This window comes from Callorhinus ursinus, unplaced genomic scaffold (assembly GCF_003265705.2).
Source record: "Callorhinus ursinus isolate GAN/ISIS: 27379988/994484 unplaced genomic scaffold, GSC_fseal_2.0 scaffold83, whole genome shotgun sequence".
In the NCBI taxonomy this organism is placed as follows: domain Eukaryota; kingdom Metazoa; phylum Chordata; class Mammalia; order Carnivora; family Otariidae; genus Callorhinus; species Callorhinus ursinus.
This window is the reverse complement of record NW_027397145.1, coordinates 1,839,561-1,856,763: the sequence shown is the minus strand read 5'-3', so window position 1 is coordinate 1,856,763 and position 17,203 is coordinate 1,839,561. Positions and strand designations below refer to the sequence as shown.

Genomic DNA, 17,203 nt, shown 5'->3' with positions numbered 1-17,203 from the left:
AAATTCCAAAAAAATCATTAACTGGTTGTCTATCTGGGTGTTTTATGTCTTAAAGTTGTCTTTCTGACTTAAACTGTAAGTCTCTAGGGTGGAGGCTATATTTTCTTTGACTTGGGATGTGTCAAGCATGCTGTCTGCTTCTGGATCACTACCCTTATGTGAGCATATGCTGCTTTTGCAGAGACTTGGTTTCTGGTATAGCCAGCTTGAAAGTGAGGAAAGGAGAAAGAAGTTATTAAATTCTAATGTTTCCTTTCATTTTGAAATTGTTACTCCTTTTTTTAAAATTCTGTGTTGTTAAATGTTTAATGGATAACACTAACCAACACAATAATACTTTTAAGTTACACTGGGTAATGGTATTGCCTTAATATATTTGTACAGGGTAGCTGAGGAAGTTATCTTAGGTATTAAAATTTTGACTTTGGCATGACTTCAACCATGATGTTGCAGTAACATGGTTTCTACTAGTTAATTTCTTAAGAAAGTGATTCCAAGTTGAAATGCATGTTATGCATTTATTTGAATGTGTAATCAGGAAGTAAGTGCCTCTCTTTGAAGTGTTTCTGAATAGCAGCAGGGCACACTTGAATTAGTAAGGAAAATGAGAACATGAATATGTGTGGTACTCTATTTTAACTTTTTTTAAAAATCCATTTTGTCGCCTGGAAAAAGTAGAAATTTCAGAGCTCCTTTTTGTTATCCCCAGGGGATGAGAAAGGGTGAGTAGGTTGAGAGTTTTTCTAGGCACTCTCTGAGCTGATTCCGGGGGGCTTATAGTAGTTATATAACATGATATGAAATGTTTATTTCCTGGGTTGATCTTCAAAAGATGAACCGTTTTGTGTATTAAAAATGGCTCCCCAGGAAAGTTCTATTAAAGCATCTGTTAGGAATTCTTTGAATCATTGTCAGTTTTTCTCTAATTGTGGAAGCATTATCTAGAGGTCTCTGATTTTTGCCAGATATCCCCCAGTGATGAATGGAAAGGTGAAAGAGGATTAAGTGTTCATCCCCATGTCACAGGGTATGGTGATACCTACAGGTGATACATACATACAGGTTATGTCTGATACATACTACCATTTGGTTCGTTCCCATAAGGACTATGTAATGAAATCTGTCGTTCTTTGCAATGGTATTGCCAGTTCATCTTCATTCACAAATAAGGAAAATATTTTATTACTGGGTCATGGAAAATGAATTAAAAAATTTGGGGACTGGGGGGAGTGGGGCAGGTTGAGAAATGGGTGTTAATTCTTGATTATCTTGAAGCTAGCAAATAATTTTATGAAGCCTTGGTTCTGTCAGTTTATTATTTTATAAAAATAAAATTAGTGGAATAATAAAGAAATAACAGTTAAATCACTTTTTTGGTGAGATCCATTAATCAGATATATTTAAGAGAATTTGGTATAAAGTAGGCCTATCATTGGACCTAGAGTATTGAAAAAGTAACTTTCAAGAATTAGGAATCCCATGGTAAGGGACTTTTAGCTATTCAAATTCAGGGTTGGGTGTTTTTTACTTTTCTCTGTAAAAATGCCAAACTATCAAGTGGAGGGTGATTTATAACAGACTTACTTGGGGCACCTGGGTGGCTCAGTCGTTAAGCATCTGCCTTCGGCTCAGGTCGTGATCCTGGGGTCCTGGGATCGAGCCCCATGTCGGGTTCCCTGCTTGGCGGGAAGCCAGCTTCTCCCTCTCCCATTCCCCCTGCTTGTGTTCCCTCTCTTGCTGGCTCTCTCTGTCAAATAAATAAATAAAAATCTTTTTTTTTTTAAATATTTTATTTATTTATTCATGAGGGACAGAGGGAGAGAGAGAGGGAGAGAATCAGAGGGAGAAGCAGGCTCCCAAGGAGCAGGGAGCCCGATGCGGGACTCGATCCCAGGACCCTGGGATCATGACCTGAGCCGAAGGCAGACGCTTAACGACTGAGCCACCCAGGCACGCAATAAATAAAAATCTTAAAAAAAAAAAAAAAATAACAGACTTACTTGTGATGTTGGTTGCTTGCCTTCCCACCCCCCCATCTCCTCTGGTTACTTCTTGGGTAGAATTAAAACTTTTTTTTTAAAACTAATTTTCTTCAGCAACTTTTTTTTTTTTAAAGATTTTATTTATTTGACAGAGAGAGACACAGTGAGAGAGGGAACACAAGCAGGGGGAGTGGGAGAGGGAGAAGCAGGCTCCTCAATGAGCAGGGAGCCCGATGCAGGGCTCCATCCCAGGACCCTGGGATCATGACCTGAGCCGAAGGCAGGCGCTTAACGACTGAGCCACGCAGGCGCCCCCAGTGACTGTTTTTAATAAAGCAAAAAGAAGAAAATAAAAATCAGCTATAATTTTGCTATCCAGAGATGAAACCAATGGTTAAAATTTTGGTTGTAGACCCTTAAACTTTGTTTTCTATGAATAATATACTTATGTGGGTAGAAATATGTTGTGTTCGATAGTCATTTATTTTTTTTTACTTAGTTCAGGATCCATTAAGTACTCTGATACAACATAATATTTAATGACTGCGTTATCCTCTATAGAGTAATATGATTTAAGAAGGTTATTTTGAATCAGAAACCTAAAGACTTCTCTTAAATATTTTTGTGGCCAAAGTTTTATTCTCTTTTCAAAAGTTTAAAAGGGATATGGTAAATAGAACAGTTTTTTTATTTTGAAGACTGAAGGCTGCCATTGTTGACAAGTATAGTATGAGATAGTTGATTGAAAAGAAAAATAATTGAGGTATTTAAAATCATTTTGAGGGGCGCCTGGGTGGCTCAGTTGGTTAAATGACTGCCTTCAGCTCAGGTCATGATCTCAGGGTCCTGGGATCGAGTCCCGCATCGGGCTCCCCGCTCGGCGGGAGGCCTGCTTCTTCCTCTCTCACTTCCCCTGCTTATGTTCCCTCTCTCGCTCTCTGTCAAATAAATTAAAAAAAAAATTTAAAATCATTTTGAGGTAGAGATCAAAATGAGTTGAGCCAAGGCCATTTGGGAAATCAGTGGAAGAGGGGGAATCAGAATTCCACATATGGCCTTGAAATTGATCCTGAAATGAATAAGGAATTTGAACATGTTTGAGATGGTTAATGGTTTTCAGCTCTTCTGGAAGCTTCTGTCATTTTGACATAGGCTGTGTTTGTGGTCCTGTAAAGCATATTGAGGTGAATGTCTTAAAATCTTTCTCTGTATTTGGTGGTTGATAACAGTGTGCTCTCATAAAATATTCCTTTTAAGAAATACCTACTTAAGGTCTGTATAATAGTTGAATTCCTGCAGCAACTAAACAAAAATAATGAGATTGGGGCTACAGATGGCCCCTTATTTTATCAGTTGGCTTTCCCATATTTTAGGTAAGCTTCTTAAGACAGCTGATTTCACAAACTTTTATATTTTCTTTTTTTTTTTAAAGATTTTATTTATTCATGAAAGAGAGAGAGAGAGAGAGGCAAGAGGGAGAAGCAGGCTCCCAAGGAGCAGGGAGCCCGACGCGGGACTCGATCCCAGGACCCTGGGACCATGACCTGAGCCGACATATTTTCTACTGTATGCTAATTTTACTTTTTTCTTTTACAGTGGCACTTAGTAGCTGTGGGTTTTTTATACCTTGGAAAAAAGAAATGTTGTATATAGACTTTTTGAGTGCTTTAGGTTATTCCTTTCTTGGAAACCTTAAGTTTTATGTATCACGGGCACCCATGTGGCTCAGTCGTGAAGCGTCTGCCTTTGGCTCAGGTCATGATCCCAGGGTCCTGGGATCGAGCCCCGCATCGGGTTCCCTGCTCAGCGGGAAGCCTGCTTCTCCCTCTCCCACTCCCCCTGCTTGTGTTCCCTCTCTCGCTGTCTCTCTCTGTCACATAAATAAATAAAATCTTAAAAAAAAAAAGTTATATGTATCACAGACATGAATTAAAGATAGTTTGCATTTTTTGATCATTTAAAAACTTTTTTTCTTTAAAACTGCGTATGTTCAGGGACATCTGGCTGGCTCAGTTGGAAGAGCATGTGACTCTTGATACTTGGGGTCATGAGTTCAAGTCCCACTTTGGGTGTAGAGATTACTAAAAGAATAAACTTCTTAAAGTATGTATGGGGGCGCCTGGGTGGCTCAGTTGGTTGGGCGACTGCCTTCGGCTCAGGTCATGATCCTGGAGTCCCGGGATTGAGTCCTGCATCGGGCTCCCTGCTCAGCGGGGAGTCTGCTTCTCCCTCTGACCCTCCCCCCTCTCATGTGCTCTCTCTCTCAAATAAATAAATAAAATCTTTAAAAAAAAATTAAAAAAGTATGTATGTTCATTATAGAAAGTTTAAAACACACACACACACACACACACACACAAACAGCAGAAGATAATCTACAATCCTGCTGTACCACTTTGTGATGTACCACCTCTGTTAATGTTTTTGTGTATGTTGATGTAGTCTTGTCCCATTCCATTCTCATGTTATAAGCACATTGTGATTTCCATTTTCTTTTTTAAAATTATTTTCGTAAAGTTTGTTTTTAAAGTAATCTATACACCCAACATGGGGCTCAAACTCATAACCCTGGGAACTAGAGTCACATGCTCTTCTGACTGAGTCAACCGGGTGCCCCTGTGATTTCATTTTTCATTGTGCAGTACAGATTGTTATATATCAGCTATTTAATTTTTTTTTTAAGATTTTATTTGAGAGAGAGAAAGTAAGATAGTGAGCAAACTCAGAGAGGTCAGAGGGAGAAACAGACTCTCTGCTGGGCAGGGAGCCTGATGTGGGACTCGATTCTGGGACTCCCGGATCGTGACCTGAGCTGAAGGCAGTCGCTTAACCGACTGAGCCATCCAGGCGCCCCTATATGAGCTATTTAAAGTAGAAATATAAAAATTTTCTCCATTAATAAAGGGACCTGACATCAGCATTTCATGTAATTTATAGGAGGTAAGCCATGCTTCTCTGCTGGGTTGGCTTGTCTTTTTCTAGACTTCAAGTAGAAAAGGTTCTGGCTGAGGAGCATATTAGACTTACCCTTAGTGTTATTTTAGGGAAGATACAACTTTGCTCCTTATCTGTTGGGTCTCTTGGAGGACTTTTGAAGGCTTTGGGATGTTTATATACCTGGATTTCTGAGGACCTGAGACCCTTTGCAATGGCATTGTGGTTGGGAGCTGTTCTTGTAGTATGGCATGAGTTTTCTGGGATGTGAAGTTGTAAATGGGTTAGGTGAAGGAGATAACCAGTTCCTAAAAACTGGAAGGAACCTCTGATTGGCTTAATTTCTTTTTTTTTTATTTTTTATTTTATTTTTTTAAAGATTTTATTTATTTATTTGAGAGAGAGAGAGAGAATGAGAGACAGAGAGCATGAGAGGGAAGAGGGTCAGAGGTAGAAGCAGACTCCCTGCCGAGCAGGGAGCCCGATGTGGGACTCGATCCCGGGACTCCAGGACCATGACCCGAGCCGAAGGCAGTCGCTCAACCAACTGAGCCACCCAGGCACCCAATTTCTTTTTTTTTTTAAACAGATGGAAAAACTAAGGTGCAATAAGAGGAACAAAATCACACTTTGTAGCCATTACCACAAAAGGACCAGTTTTTTCTACCATCTGCACTATGGAGCTTGAAGTGAGGGAGTGCCCCCTATATATTGCTTCATATTATAAGTCAAAAGTTAATTTTCTTTTATCCTGTAGGAAACTTGCTAGCATAATTTTATTTCTAAAAATGTAAGAAACAGTTGGTGTGTGAGCAGTGATCATGTTCCAGATAGGTTAAATAATTGGAGAAAGTAGATGGGAAAGTGGAAGGGACACAGAAGTATTTGTTGAGCTCTGCATTCATTACCTCTGTTTTCAAAACAACCCAGTGCACTGAGATACGGTATTCTCCATTTTACAGAAGACTAAACAGGTAGACATGAAGCAACCCAAATTCACACAGGTGCCAAGTAGCAAAGTTGGGATTCAAGCCCAGTTCCAACGCCTTGTTTGATCTATACCATATGGTATTCTGGGAGAATAGAGTGTATTCATTAACATCACTTTGTAACCTTCTGTATTTTAAAGGAGAGCAACATAACAGAGTATCTCATTTACTGCTCTCCAAAGAAGAAAAACCAATCCTTTCTTTCTATTTTTTGTCTCTCTCTCCTACACCCTGCTACCCCACACTGTTTACAAGCATATTCTTTTCCTGTAATTTTATAAAAAGTTGGATTGCATTCAAGGGAGTTCGCTTAAGTTATTTGATGCTTCCGAAAGGCCTTGATCTTGTCCCGTTCTAATGTAGAATTGTCGGGCTTTTGGTTTATTTCCTTTACAATTGCCCCTTGTCCTTGTTTTGAACTCCAGAATAGCTTAACTTCTATCCCCAGCTTAGTTGGGGGAAAACACCAGGGAATGGGCATGTTGTCAGTTCTGATTTCATGGCAGATAGAACAGTACTAGGGGTTCTCTTAAATTTCATCTCTTTCATATCCTAGTAAATACCTCCTGCAGTGTGGAGTTGATTGGAGACAATTGGGACAAGGCCAGAGGACCCAGTTACATTTTCAGCCTTTACTGCTGACCGTGTGACTTTGGACAGATTGCCTGTCTGCTGCAGTTTTCTCAGTTTGCCTTGTGTGCGGAAAGAAGACTTTTGTTAACTCTTAAAAAGTGTGCTCTGTTGGGGCGCCTGGGTGGCTCAGTGGGTTCAGTGTCCACCTTCAACTCAGGTCATGATCCCAGGGTCCTGGGGTTGAGTCCCACGTTGGGCTCCCTGCTCATCTGGGAACCTGCTTCTTCCTCTGTCTGCCGCTCCTCCTGCTTGTGCTCTTTCTCTCTCTCTGTTAAATAAAAAAACAAAATCTTAAAAAAAAAAAAGGTATGCTCTGTAAACTAAACAGTTATATTTTATTATTCTTAAAGAATTCTTGATTCTTTTTATTTTTTTAAAATTTAATAAACATTTCATATCAGTCTTAGTGTCATGTTCCTTTTAGAGAGATGACCATTCAGCAGAGCCTGAGGACCTTGTTTTTAGCTAGTGGCTTATTTACATATTTGTTCATAGTTCTGTGAGTAGAGAAAATGTGAGGGTTTTATTCCACCACACAGTATATTTCTGATGTATATTTTTATTACTAATACTGTTAGCTGTGAAGTTAAAGATTTGTCATGGCTTTGAGCTAAAAGAGATTAAGGCAGATGTATATGTACTTAATTTGCTTTCTTCTTTCCACTTATTTGTTGTCATTTTGCCTGATTTTAGTCTGTAATTATAGGCTAGCTGTAGAAGGCTTGAGGCTATTGAAGAGGAACTTGTGTGGGAGTGAGAATTTAGGAGGAGGAGGTTTTTGTGAAAGATTAGAGTTGGTGAAAACTTGGGGGATTAATACAGTGAGGATAAGTGATTAAAATTATATTTAAAATTATCTACAAGATCTGTCCATTTGAATGTAAGCTAATTATTAAAGAATTTTGATTCATTTTAGACGGACTATAATTTTAAGAATCTACTTTAAGTTCATCCTATTTGGCCTAATCTGGGCCTTTTCTTCTACCTACAATTTTATTTACCCCAGGTTAACTCTTTTTCATTTCCAGTAGCAGCTGATTTCGAGTTTATTCCACTCTCCCGCCAACCCTCACTTCCTTTTCCACCCTGCTCAATTTTTAGGATAGCCTAACTTACTGCTTCTGAGCAAATGAGATTATCCAACAGTGCTGAGCTTCATACTGCCTGGAAGCCGAACTCTTGCTACCTCTGCTTTCACTTATCTGAGGGTCCAAGAACCTCTTTTCCCCCCTTTCATGGCTATGTGTGTTCTGTCTGTGATCCAGAATCTTCATTCTTCACTTATGTATCTTTCGTGCTTTTTTGCCTTCCTTTCCTCCTTCATCTATCTATAATTCCAGTAGCAATAATAGATAGTATGGGAGTGCAGGCACTGTTCTAAGCACCTTGCTAAACATTTGTCTTTATCTCTGCAGCAGCCCTAGGAAGTAGATAGACAATCCTTACTTTTGCAAGGTTCCAATATGTACAAATTTCACTTACACAGTTTAGTTAAATAATACCGGTCATCCGGAATGCCTTGGTGGCTCATTCAGTTGGCATCTGACTCTTGATATTGGCTCAGGTCATGATCTATGAGGGGGTCGTGAGATCGAGCCCCGTGTGGGGCTCTGTGCTCGGCGTGGAGTCTGCTTGGGATTCTCTCTCCCTCTCCTTCTGCCCTTCCCCCTGCTCATACTCTCTCTAAATAAATAAAATCTTAAAAAAAAAAATACCAGTCCCCCACCAACATGGTTCCAATTTTAGTTACCATGGTAACTAAACTGTGAGTGAATACATTAACTGAGTGAATGCATGGAATATGGACTTGGTTGCTAGCTCTTAAGGGTACAAACCACTACATAAATAACAATGCGCATTATGATCACTGAGCAGTCATATCCCTTCTTTCAAGTTTTCTTAGTAATTGGTCACTGTGCAGCTGTTTAGCTCATTCTGTGTGTGGTTGTGTTGCCTCCTTATCTCGTAGTGATAAACCCAACATGAACCCTTTTACAAAAAGGGATCATTGAAAGAACAAATTTGCTAACAAAATGGAAGTGCAGCAAAGAAACAGAAAGTGATAAACCTGGAATTTAAATTTGAATAGAATGTAAATTAAGTTAAAGAAGAAATAGCTGACTAGATATGTTGACACCACTGCTGTTTAAAGAGACTCTAGGGGCACCTGAGTGGTGTAGTCCGTTAAGTAGGCGATTCTTGGTTTCAGCTCAGGCCCTGATCTCAGGGTCCTGAGATTGAGCCCTGTGTGGGGCTCAGCACAGAGTCGGCTTGAGATTCTTTCCCTCTGCCCCCTCCCCCACCCCCCACTTGCACACTCCCACACTCCCACACTCACACGTGCCCTTTCTCTTTCATATAAATAAATAGAAAAATCTAACAGGAAAAAAAAAGGGGCGCCCGGGTGGCTCAGTCAGTTAAGCGGCTGCCTTTTGCTCAGGTCATGATCTCAGGGTCCTGGGATTGAGCCCTGTGTCGGGACTCCCTGTTCAGTGGTGGGTCTGCTTCTCCCTCTCTCAAATAAATAAATAAATAAAATCTTTAAAAAAAAAAAGAAAAGAAAATTACTTTTGAGTAGCTCTCTTACAAAGAAAAAACACTAATTCTCATCGTTCATAATGTTTTAAGTTACAATGTATTAAATAAATATTGTACTTTTTTTCCCATTTCCCTGGACATTTATGATTAGTAGTAAAGGAGCTTTTAGCATTTTGTCAAAAAATGTTTAAGTTCACAGGATAATCATAATTTTCCTATTAAGATTATTTTGCAGCGTTACAGCTTGCATGGTTATTTTTATGGACCTCTACTACTGTGCAAGGTGAGGATCACCTGTATTATCTCTGTTTTATAGTTGTGGAAAGTGAGATCTGTTTAGTGGTGAAGCTACAGTTTCTGTCTGTGTGACTTCGAATTTTACCATCCTGTTCTTTCCCATTATACTGCTACCCATCTACACACACACACAGAAAAAAATTTCTTTAATAGGGCCTTGACTTCTCTTTCTGGTTGCAGACCAGATTTTTTTTTTTTTTTAAAGATTTTATTTATTTGACAGAGAGAGAGACAGCGAGAGAGGGAACATAAGCAGGGGGAGTGGGAGAGGGAGAAGCAGGCTCTCCGCCGAGGAGGGAGCCTGATGTGGGGCTCGATCCCAGGACCCTGGGATCATGACCCGAGCTGAAGGCAGACGCCTAATGACCAAGCCACCCAGGTGCACTGGTTTGTTTGTTTGTTTGTTTTTTTTTTAAGATTTTATTTATTTATTTGACAGAGAGAGAGACAGCAAGCCAGGGAACACAAGCAGGGGGAGTGGGAGAGGGAGAAGCAAACTTCCCACCGAGCAGGGAGCCCGATGCAGGGCTGGATCCCAGGACTCTGGGATCGTGACCTGAGCTGAAGGCAAGAAGCTTCACGACTGAGCCACCCAGTCGCCCCTGCAGACCAGATTCTTGAAAGAGCAGTCTTGTTCTGTTACCCTTGAAATCTGCCTTTTGCACCTCCCACAAAGTTGCTCCTCCTCATTCCCTCCTTGACAGATGTACTGCCTTCCTTGGCTTTCCAGGATCATTTTAGTGTATATGTGTCCTAGGTCCTTTGAGCTGGTGTTTCCTCTGCTTGGAATGATTTAAGATAGCCAGATTGTTCCTTTGCTTCCTTTTTTAAGACTCTCCTCAAGTGGTGCCTTTTCAGTGAGGCCTGCCTTGATCCCCCTATTTTATTTTTATTTTTTTTAAAGATTTTATTTATTTGAGAGAGAATGAGAGAGAGCATGAGATGGGGGAGGGTCAGAGGGAGAAGCAGACTCCCTGCTCAGCAGGGAGCCCGATGCAGGACTCGATCCGGGGACTCCAGGATCATGACCCGAGCCGAAGGCAGTCGCTTAACCGACTGAGCCACCCAGGCGCCCACCCCCTATTTTAAATTACGTATTATATCCCCACTCTCCTTGTCCTTTCTGTCAGTGCTGCTCCCTCTCACAAGTACTTTTGGTTCACCAACTATATAATTGATTTGATTGTTTATCATCTTCCCCTCCCATTAGAATGTAAGCTCTCTGGAGGCAAAGCTTTTTGTCTGGTTAATTAGTTAATTTATTATTTTTTAAAAGATTTTATTTTATTTATTTTAGAGAGAGAAGGACAGTGTGTGCGCACAGGGGAGAGGAGCAGAGGGAGAGGGACAAGCAGACTCCACTTTGGGCACAGAGCTCAATGTGGGGTTCGATGCAGGACTCAGTCTCAAAACCCTGTGATCATGACCTGAGCCCAAATCAAGAGTCAGACATTCAACTGACTGAGCCACCCAGGAGCCCCTGGTTAGTTAATTTCTATCCCAAGAGAGGTGCCTGGCTCCTAGAAGGTGTTCAGTAAACATTTGTTACAAGAAGGCATTAATTAATGTTCTTAAAGGTGGTTGTTGAACAAATGGGTGCTCTTGAAACACGAAGACCCATTTCTCTGTCTTCTCATCTAGTTTTACTTAATAATAATTCTGCCAACCCTGTATTGTTTCCTAGTACAAGGTAACAAATGAGACATTTTAGATAGCTTATGTTAGTTGTCCCTCAGAGCAAAGTATTGTCTATACTTTGGAGAAGAGAAAACAGGCAGTGCAGTCCAGTCATAGCTGATCAGTGGGAAAGCCAAAACATAGGCTTATCTCCAACTTTAAGGCCTGTGCTCTTTCAGGTCACTGCATTTGATATTCTTTATCTCTTTATTGAGCCATAATTCACATTCCATAATATTCACTCTTTTAAAGTGTACAGTTCAGTGGTTTTAGTATATTTACAAGGTTGTGAAGCCATTACTACTACATAATTCCAGAACATTTTCATTACTCCAGAAAGAAACCCCATACTTATTAGCAGTTAGTCCTCACTCTTTCTTTCTGCCCCACCTGCTGGCAACCACTAATCTGGCTTTTGTCTCTGGATTTACTTATTGTGGACATTACACAAAAATGGAATAATACAATATGTGGCCTTTTGTGGCTGGTTTCTTTCACATAGTGTATGCTTAGAAGATTCATTCATGTAGCATGTATCAGTACTTCATTCCTTTTTATGGTTAAATATTTGTACGGATGTATCACATACTCTTTTTTTTTTTAAGATTTTATTTACTTGAGAGAGAGAGAAAATGAGTGGGGGGTGGAGGGAGAGGGAGAAGCAGGCTCCCTACCGAGCAGGGAGCCTGATGTGGGGCTGGATCCCAGGACCCCGGGTTCATGACCTGAGCTGAAGGCAGACGCTTAACGACTGAGCCACCCGGGCGCCCCTATACCACATTTTCTTATCCATTCATTGGTAGATGGATGGATGTTTTGGTTGTTCTCACATTGCAGCTATTACGAGTAGTGCTGCTGTGAACATTTATGTGCAAGTTTTTGTGTAGACATTTGTTTTCAGTTGTTTTAGGAATATACCTAGAAGTGGAATTGCTGGATCATACGGTAACTCTACATTTAACCTTTTGAGGGCCTGCTAGACTGTTTTCCAAAGTCACTGCATCATTTTACATTCCCACCAGTGGAGTATGACAGTTCCAGTTTCTCCACATTCCTCACCAGCATTTATATATATATTTTAATTTATTTATTTGACACAGAGAGAGACAGCGAGAGCAGGAACACAAGCAGGGGGAGTGGGAGAGGGAGAAGCAGGCTTCCTGCCGAGCAGGGAGCCAGATGCGGGGCTAGATCCCCAGGACCCTGGGATCATGACCTGAGAAGAAGGAAGACGCTTCATGACTGAGCCACCCAGGCACCCCACCAGCATTTATTATTATCTTTTTGATTTTAGCCATCCTAGTAGGTAAGAAGTGATACTCTGATTTCGTTATGCATTGCCTTTATGTCTAATGAGGCTGAGCATGTTTTCATGTGCTTATTAGTTGTTCATCTTCTTTGGAGAGATGTCTGTGTCCTGCCTTTCTTTGCCTATTTTAAATTGGATTTTCTTTTTATTAAGTCATAAGAGTTCTTTTTATATTGTGTCTACCAGATCCTTATTACATAAATGGTTTTCAGAAATTTTCTCCTTTTCTGTTGGTCTTTTCACTTTCTTTCTTTCTTTCTTTTTTTTTTAAAGATTTTGTTTATTCATTTGACAGAGAGAGGCAGTGAGAGAGGGAACACAAGCAGGGGGAGTGGGAGAGGGAGAAGCAGGCTTCCTGCTGAGCAGGGAGCCCGATGCGGGGCTCGATCCCAGGACCCTGAGATGATGACTCAAGCTGAAGGCAGTTGCTTAACGACTGAGCAACCTAGGCGCCCCAGTCTTTTCACTTTCTTGATAGTGTCCTTTGAAGCATAGAAATTTCAAATTTTGATGATGTCACCCAGGCGCATCATCAAATCTTTTTTATCTTTTTTCTTCTGTTATTTGTCCTTTTGGTGTCATAGCTTAGAAACCATTGCCCAATCAGAGGCCATAAAGAGTTATGTTAATGTTTCCTTCTAAGTGTCAATAATTGTAGTTCTTAAATTTAGGTTTAGATCTGTCCTGAAAGGGTATGATGTGAAATAGAGGTCCAACTTCATTCTTTTGCATGTGAATATCCATTTTCCCAGTACTATTTGTTTGAAAGACAATTTTTTCCCCATTGAATGGTCTTGGCAGCTTTGTTGAAAATTGACTATATTTCTAGATTCTTGATTCTTTTCCGTTGATCTGTATGTATGCATTTGATTTGTTTCTCTTGTCCAGTAGTCTTCATCCCCTACTTCTAATTCCACAGTCTCAGGCCACTTTTTTTTTTTTTTTTTTAATCTTCATACAGTGCTCTTACCCTTTTCTCCATTTTACTACAATCCTAGCTTGAAAACTTTGTCACCTTTGATGCTTTCTTTTTCCTCACTCTTTATAATCAAAGGTTATTATATCATTTGACTCCTGTCTTTATAATCTATTACTATTCTTTCCTGGCCTCTCACTGTGGCTTTCGGACTCATCTGTGTGGTCAGGTTTTATTTTATTTTAATTTATTTTAATTTTTTAAACTTTCAACTTTTTAATTTTAATTTTTTAAAAATGTTATTTGAGAGAGAGAAAGAGAGAGAGAGAGATCATGAGCAGGGGAGAGGAGTAGAGGGAGAAGCAGTCTCCCCACTAAGCAGGGAGTCCAATGTTGGGCTCGATCCCAGGACCCTGGGATCATGACCTGAGCCCAAGCAGATGCTTAACCAAATGAGCCACCCGGGCGCCAGGTCAGGTTTATTTTATGTGCTTTTGTTGGGTTAATCCTATGTATGTATGACTTTGACTTCCTTCTTTGGCTCAGGAATTTTTTGTACTCTGTCCATGGCTTTTCCTTCCCCAGCTTCTGCCCTTTCTATACTCGTCCTTAAGTTCCCCGTTAGACTGGAGGACTCCACCTCCAAATATGCCTTCTTATTGTGTATCTCAGCTTGATTAGTAGTTCTAACAGCATTGGCATTACAAATCCTGGCTCTCCCCTTTACTATCAGGTAACTGTGATTAAGTTAGTTAACCTTTCTAAGCTTTAGTTGTCTCATTTGTAAAGAAGGGCCAATACCACCTGCTTTCTAGGTGATTTATAGGATTAAATACAATATGTAGAGTGCCGTAGAGTGGACATTTAATAAATGTTGGATATTATTATGTTGCTGTTCCTTTTGCTTGAGATGCTAACTCCCTTAATTCTAATGCCAAAAATTCTTCTTGTCCTTTTAGAGTAGAGTCCCTTTCAGAGTACATGTTTCCCATAAAATTGTTGCTGGCATTTCACTTCTAATTCAGACTGGTTGTTAGTGCTTTCTCCTTTGAAACTCTGTGTACTTCTGTGTCTTTCGTATATATAGCCTGTGTGTTAAAATGCCACATAATTTCTCTGTGATCACATTCTTCTTTTTCTGGATTATAAACCACTTGAAAGCAGAGATAGTCTTGTTCAGCTTTGTATCCCTGGCAGTGGATTGGTTTTAGTGTGTAGTAAGCTCTCAATACATAGGTGAGATTCCTTTTGTTGTATAAGACCAATATCTTATTTAATATTAATATTGTTTAAGGTACATATCTTTTTCTACAAGGCTTTTGAGACAACTTCTTCATGAGTAAATAACTTTCCTACCATCTTCCCATACTACCTCGTCCACAGGGCTATTTTAATTCTGATCGCATTGTAATAGTCCTTGATTTGTGAGCCTTTTGAATCCAGGCTCTTTGTCTTAATGCGCCTTTAATTGTTTGCTTGTCTGTCTTTCCCCCCCTCCTGAGACTTCCATGAGGACATGGGCTGTACCTAAATCAGACTTTGATATATAGTGGGTGCTCAAATATTTGTTGAATAAATAGATGAATGAATGAGCTCATTTAAGTATCATATGATAACATTTTTAATGTTATGTATCCGTATAATCATTGCCATATATCTTTATCTTTCTATGTCTGTACCTTAGGTCTAGGAAAATTTTTTAACTATGAAACTCTTCTTTGTGAGTTATATCTGACCTTACATAGGCAGAGCTTGTCTTTACTCTTAATACTGTATGGTGCTTCTGAGCCCAACTGATACATGAATCTGAGACCGAATTTAACTTTTTTCCCCCTAAGCTCATGTGCTGTAGCTAAATTTGAGAGGAGAAATTTGGTAGGACTCTTCAAAAGTCAGTAGGCTTCTTGAGAGTGTACTTTTTATATTAGTGGAAGAGGTTGAGTGAATGGCCTTTCAGGCTTTAATCTGGAATGGACACATTCAGCCAAGGGAGGGAGTAATTGCTTTTCCAGGAATCCAAAGATAGTCACCATATAGGTACTGTCCATATAACTGGTAGAACAGACACAGTCCTGGCCCTCCATGTGCTTAAGCTATAAGAGAAGAGGGGCAGTAGTCACTTGAAATGATAATTAGTAGAAATGAATGACAAAAAGTGTTGTTATTTTACAAGTTTCTAAGAAACGTTATAAAGAAATTCTTAGTATTTTTGAATTTAGGGGATTGTATAATATAACCTCAGATATTCCCAATAACTATACTAAATGTATGTTTTTAGTGTAATTTTTAAAATTATGGATATAATGCCTGTTACAGAAAATGTTTTTATTAGTACAAAATAATGTAAAGAGTCAGGTTATAACCTAGTATAACTTGCCTTTGCATTCCCGGCTTTTTTCTCTTTTTTAAAAACACATTACATATATTTATCATTTTGTTTTCTTTATGCTTATGGTTTCATCATAAACGTTAACATTTTTTCATATATATGTTAATATTTGCATAATAGTCAATTGTAGGATATAACATAATTTACTTCACCAGATGCTTATTGTTGAGCATTTGAGCTGTTGTCATTGTTTTACTATGAGGAAAGTGAATGAGTCATCGACTCAAGTTTGTCTTTTCATATGCCAGTAAGTCTCTCTTGAGGTGGTTAATGAAGTGTGGCGGTCCTTCATGATGGTTGCTGTATTTCTGGATCATTCTGTGGATGTGAGGGTAGATCACATTAGATCCATTTTTTTTTCCCCACTGAAACCCGCGCCCCCCCCCATACATGTAATGCTCCTTTTGGGAAAGAAGTGTCTTTTTTAAGATTTTATTTACTTGAGAGAGCGCACGTGAGGAGGAGCAGAGGGAGAGGGAGCAGGAGAAGCAGACGCCCCACTGAGCGGGGGAGCCCCAAGTGGCGCCTGATCCCAGGACCCTGAGATCATGACCTGAGCTGAAGGCAGAGGCTCAACCACTGAGCCACCCAGGCACACCCTGGAAAGAAGTGTTTTTAAGGCTCTTTGTGTGTGTGTGTGTGTGTGTGTGTGTGTGTGTGTGTGTGTGTGTGTGTAGCACCAAATCACTTTCCAGATACTGTGTTTTCACCAGCAATATAGGAGGATGCTTCTTAGTGACCGCTGTAAAACAAAAGAAAACAGAAAATAAAAACGAGAGCCCTTAAATTCAATTCTGTGCATGAGCTATACAAGGTTTGCATTATTATTACTATTTTTTTAAACACAGACCAGTTATTTGGTTCATTCCTGATGAGTTGGTTTTTTCATGCTGTAAAACAGGCGATTTGATGAAGACTGCTGCGGGAGAGTTTGCAGATGATCCCTGCTCCTCTGTGAAGCGTGGCAACATGGTTCGGGCAGCTCGAGCTTTGCTCTCTGCTGTTACCCGGCTGCTTATTTTGGCTGACATGGCAGATGTCTACAAATTACTTGTTCAGCTGAAAGTTGTAAGTACAGGCCTGTGTCTGTAATTTGTTCTTTCCATCACAGTGAGGCTGCTGCTGGCCACAGTTAATTCAGCATTCCTTAGAGTTTGACTTGGTTACCTAAGTGGACCAGGAATGTTTTCTTCAGTTTCCATTTTCTGCTCTTTGCTAAGTGTACCTCAGACTGCTATGAGCCTGTGTAGTCTTGATTTTAATAAGTGTACTCTTTTGACTCCTTCCCTTTGCAGGAGTGATGAAGCATTTCCTTATACCAGAGTTCCAGAGTTGAGAAACCGAGATGTGTTAAATTCTATCGTTTCAGATAGCAGTCAGTATAATGCACCTATGTAGTAGGTGCTCAAATATTTGAGGGTCACATAAACTGAAGAAAAAGTTGAGATTGCTATCTGAGTAGCTGTTAAAAGGAATAAAATAGTATAGCTCTTTTTTACAAACAGATTTGTTTAGAATTTTTCTTATTTAGGGTTATGT

At 39.8% G+C, this 17,203-nt stretch overlaps 1 protein-coding gene across 3 annotated transcripts in view; it reads left to right on the top strand.

The window, feature by feature from the left end:
* The window catches only part of CTNNA1 (catenin alpha 1), a 317,040-nt gene that overhangs the window by 179,154 nt on the left and 120,683 nt on the right, over nt 1–17,203 (top strand). For all 3 annotated transcript variants that reach the window (XM_073887780.1, XM_025852154.2, XM_073887781.1), the window contains one exon: nt 16,566–16,732. In XM_073887780.1, the coding sequence (XP_073743881.1) occupies nt 16,566–16,732 (167 nt within the window). The remainder of the gene's footprint in view (nt 1–16,565; nt 16,733–17,203) is intronic.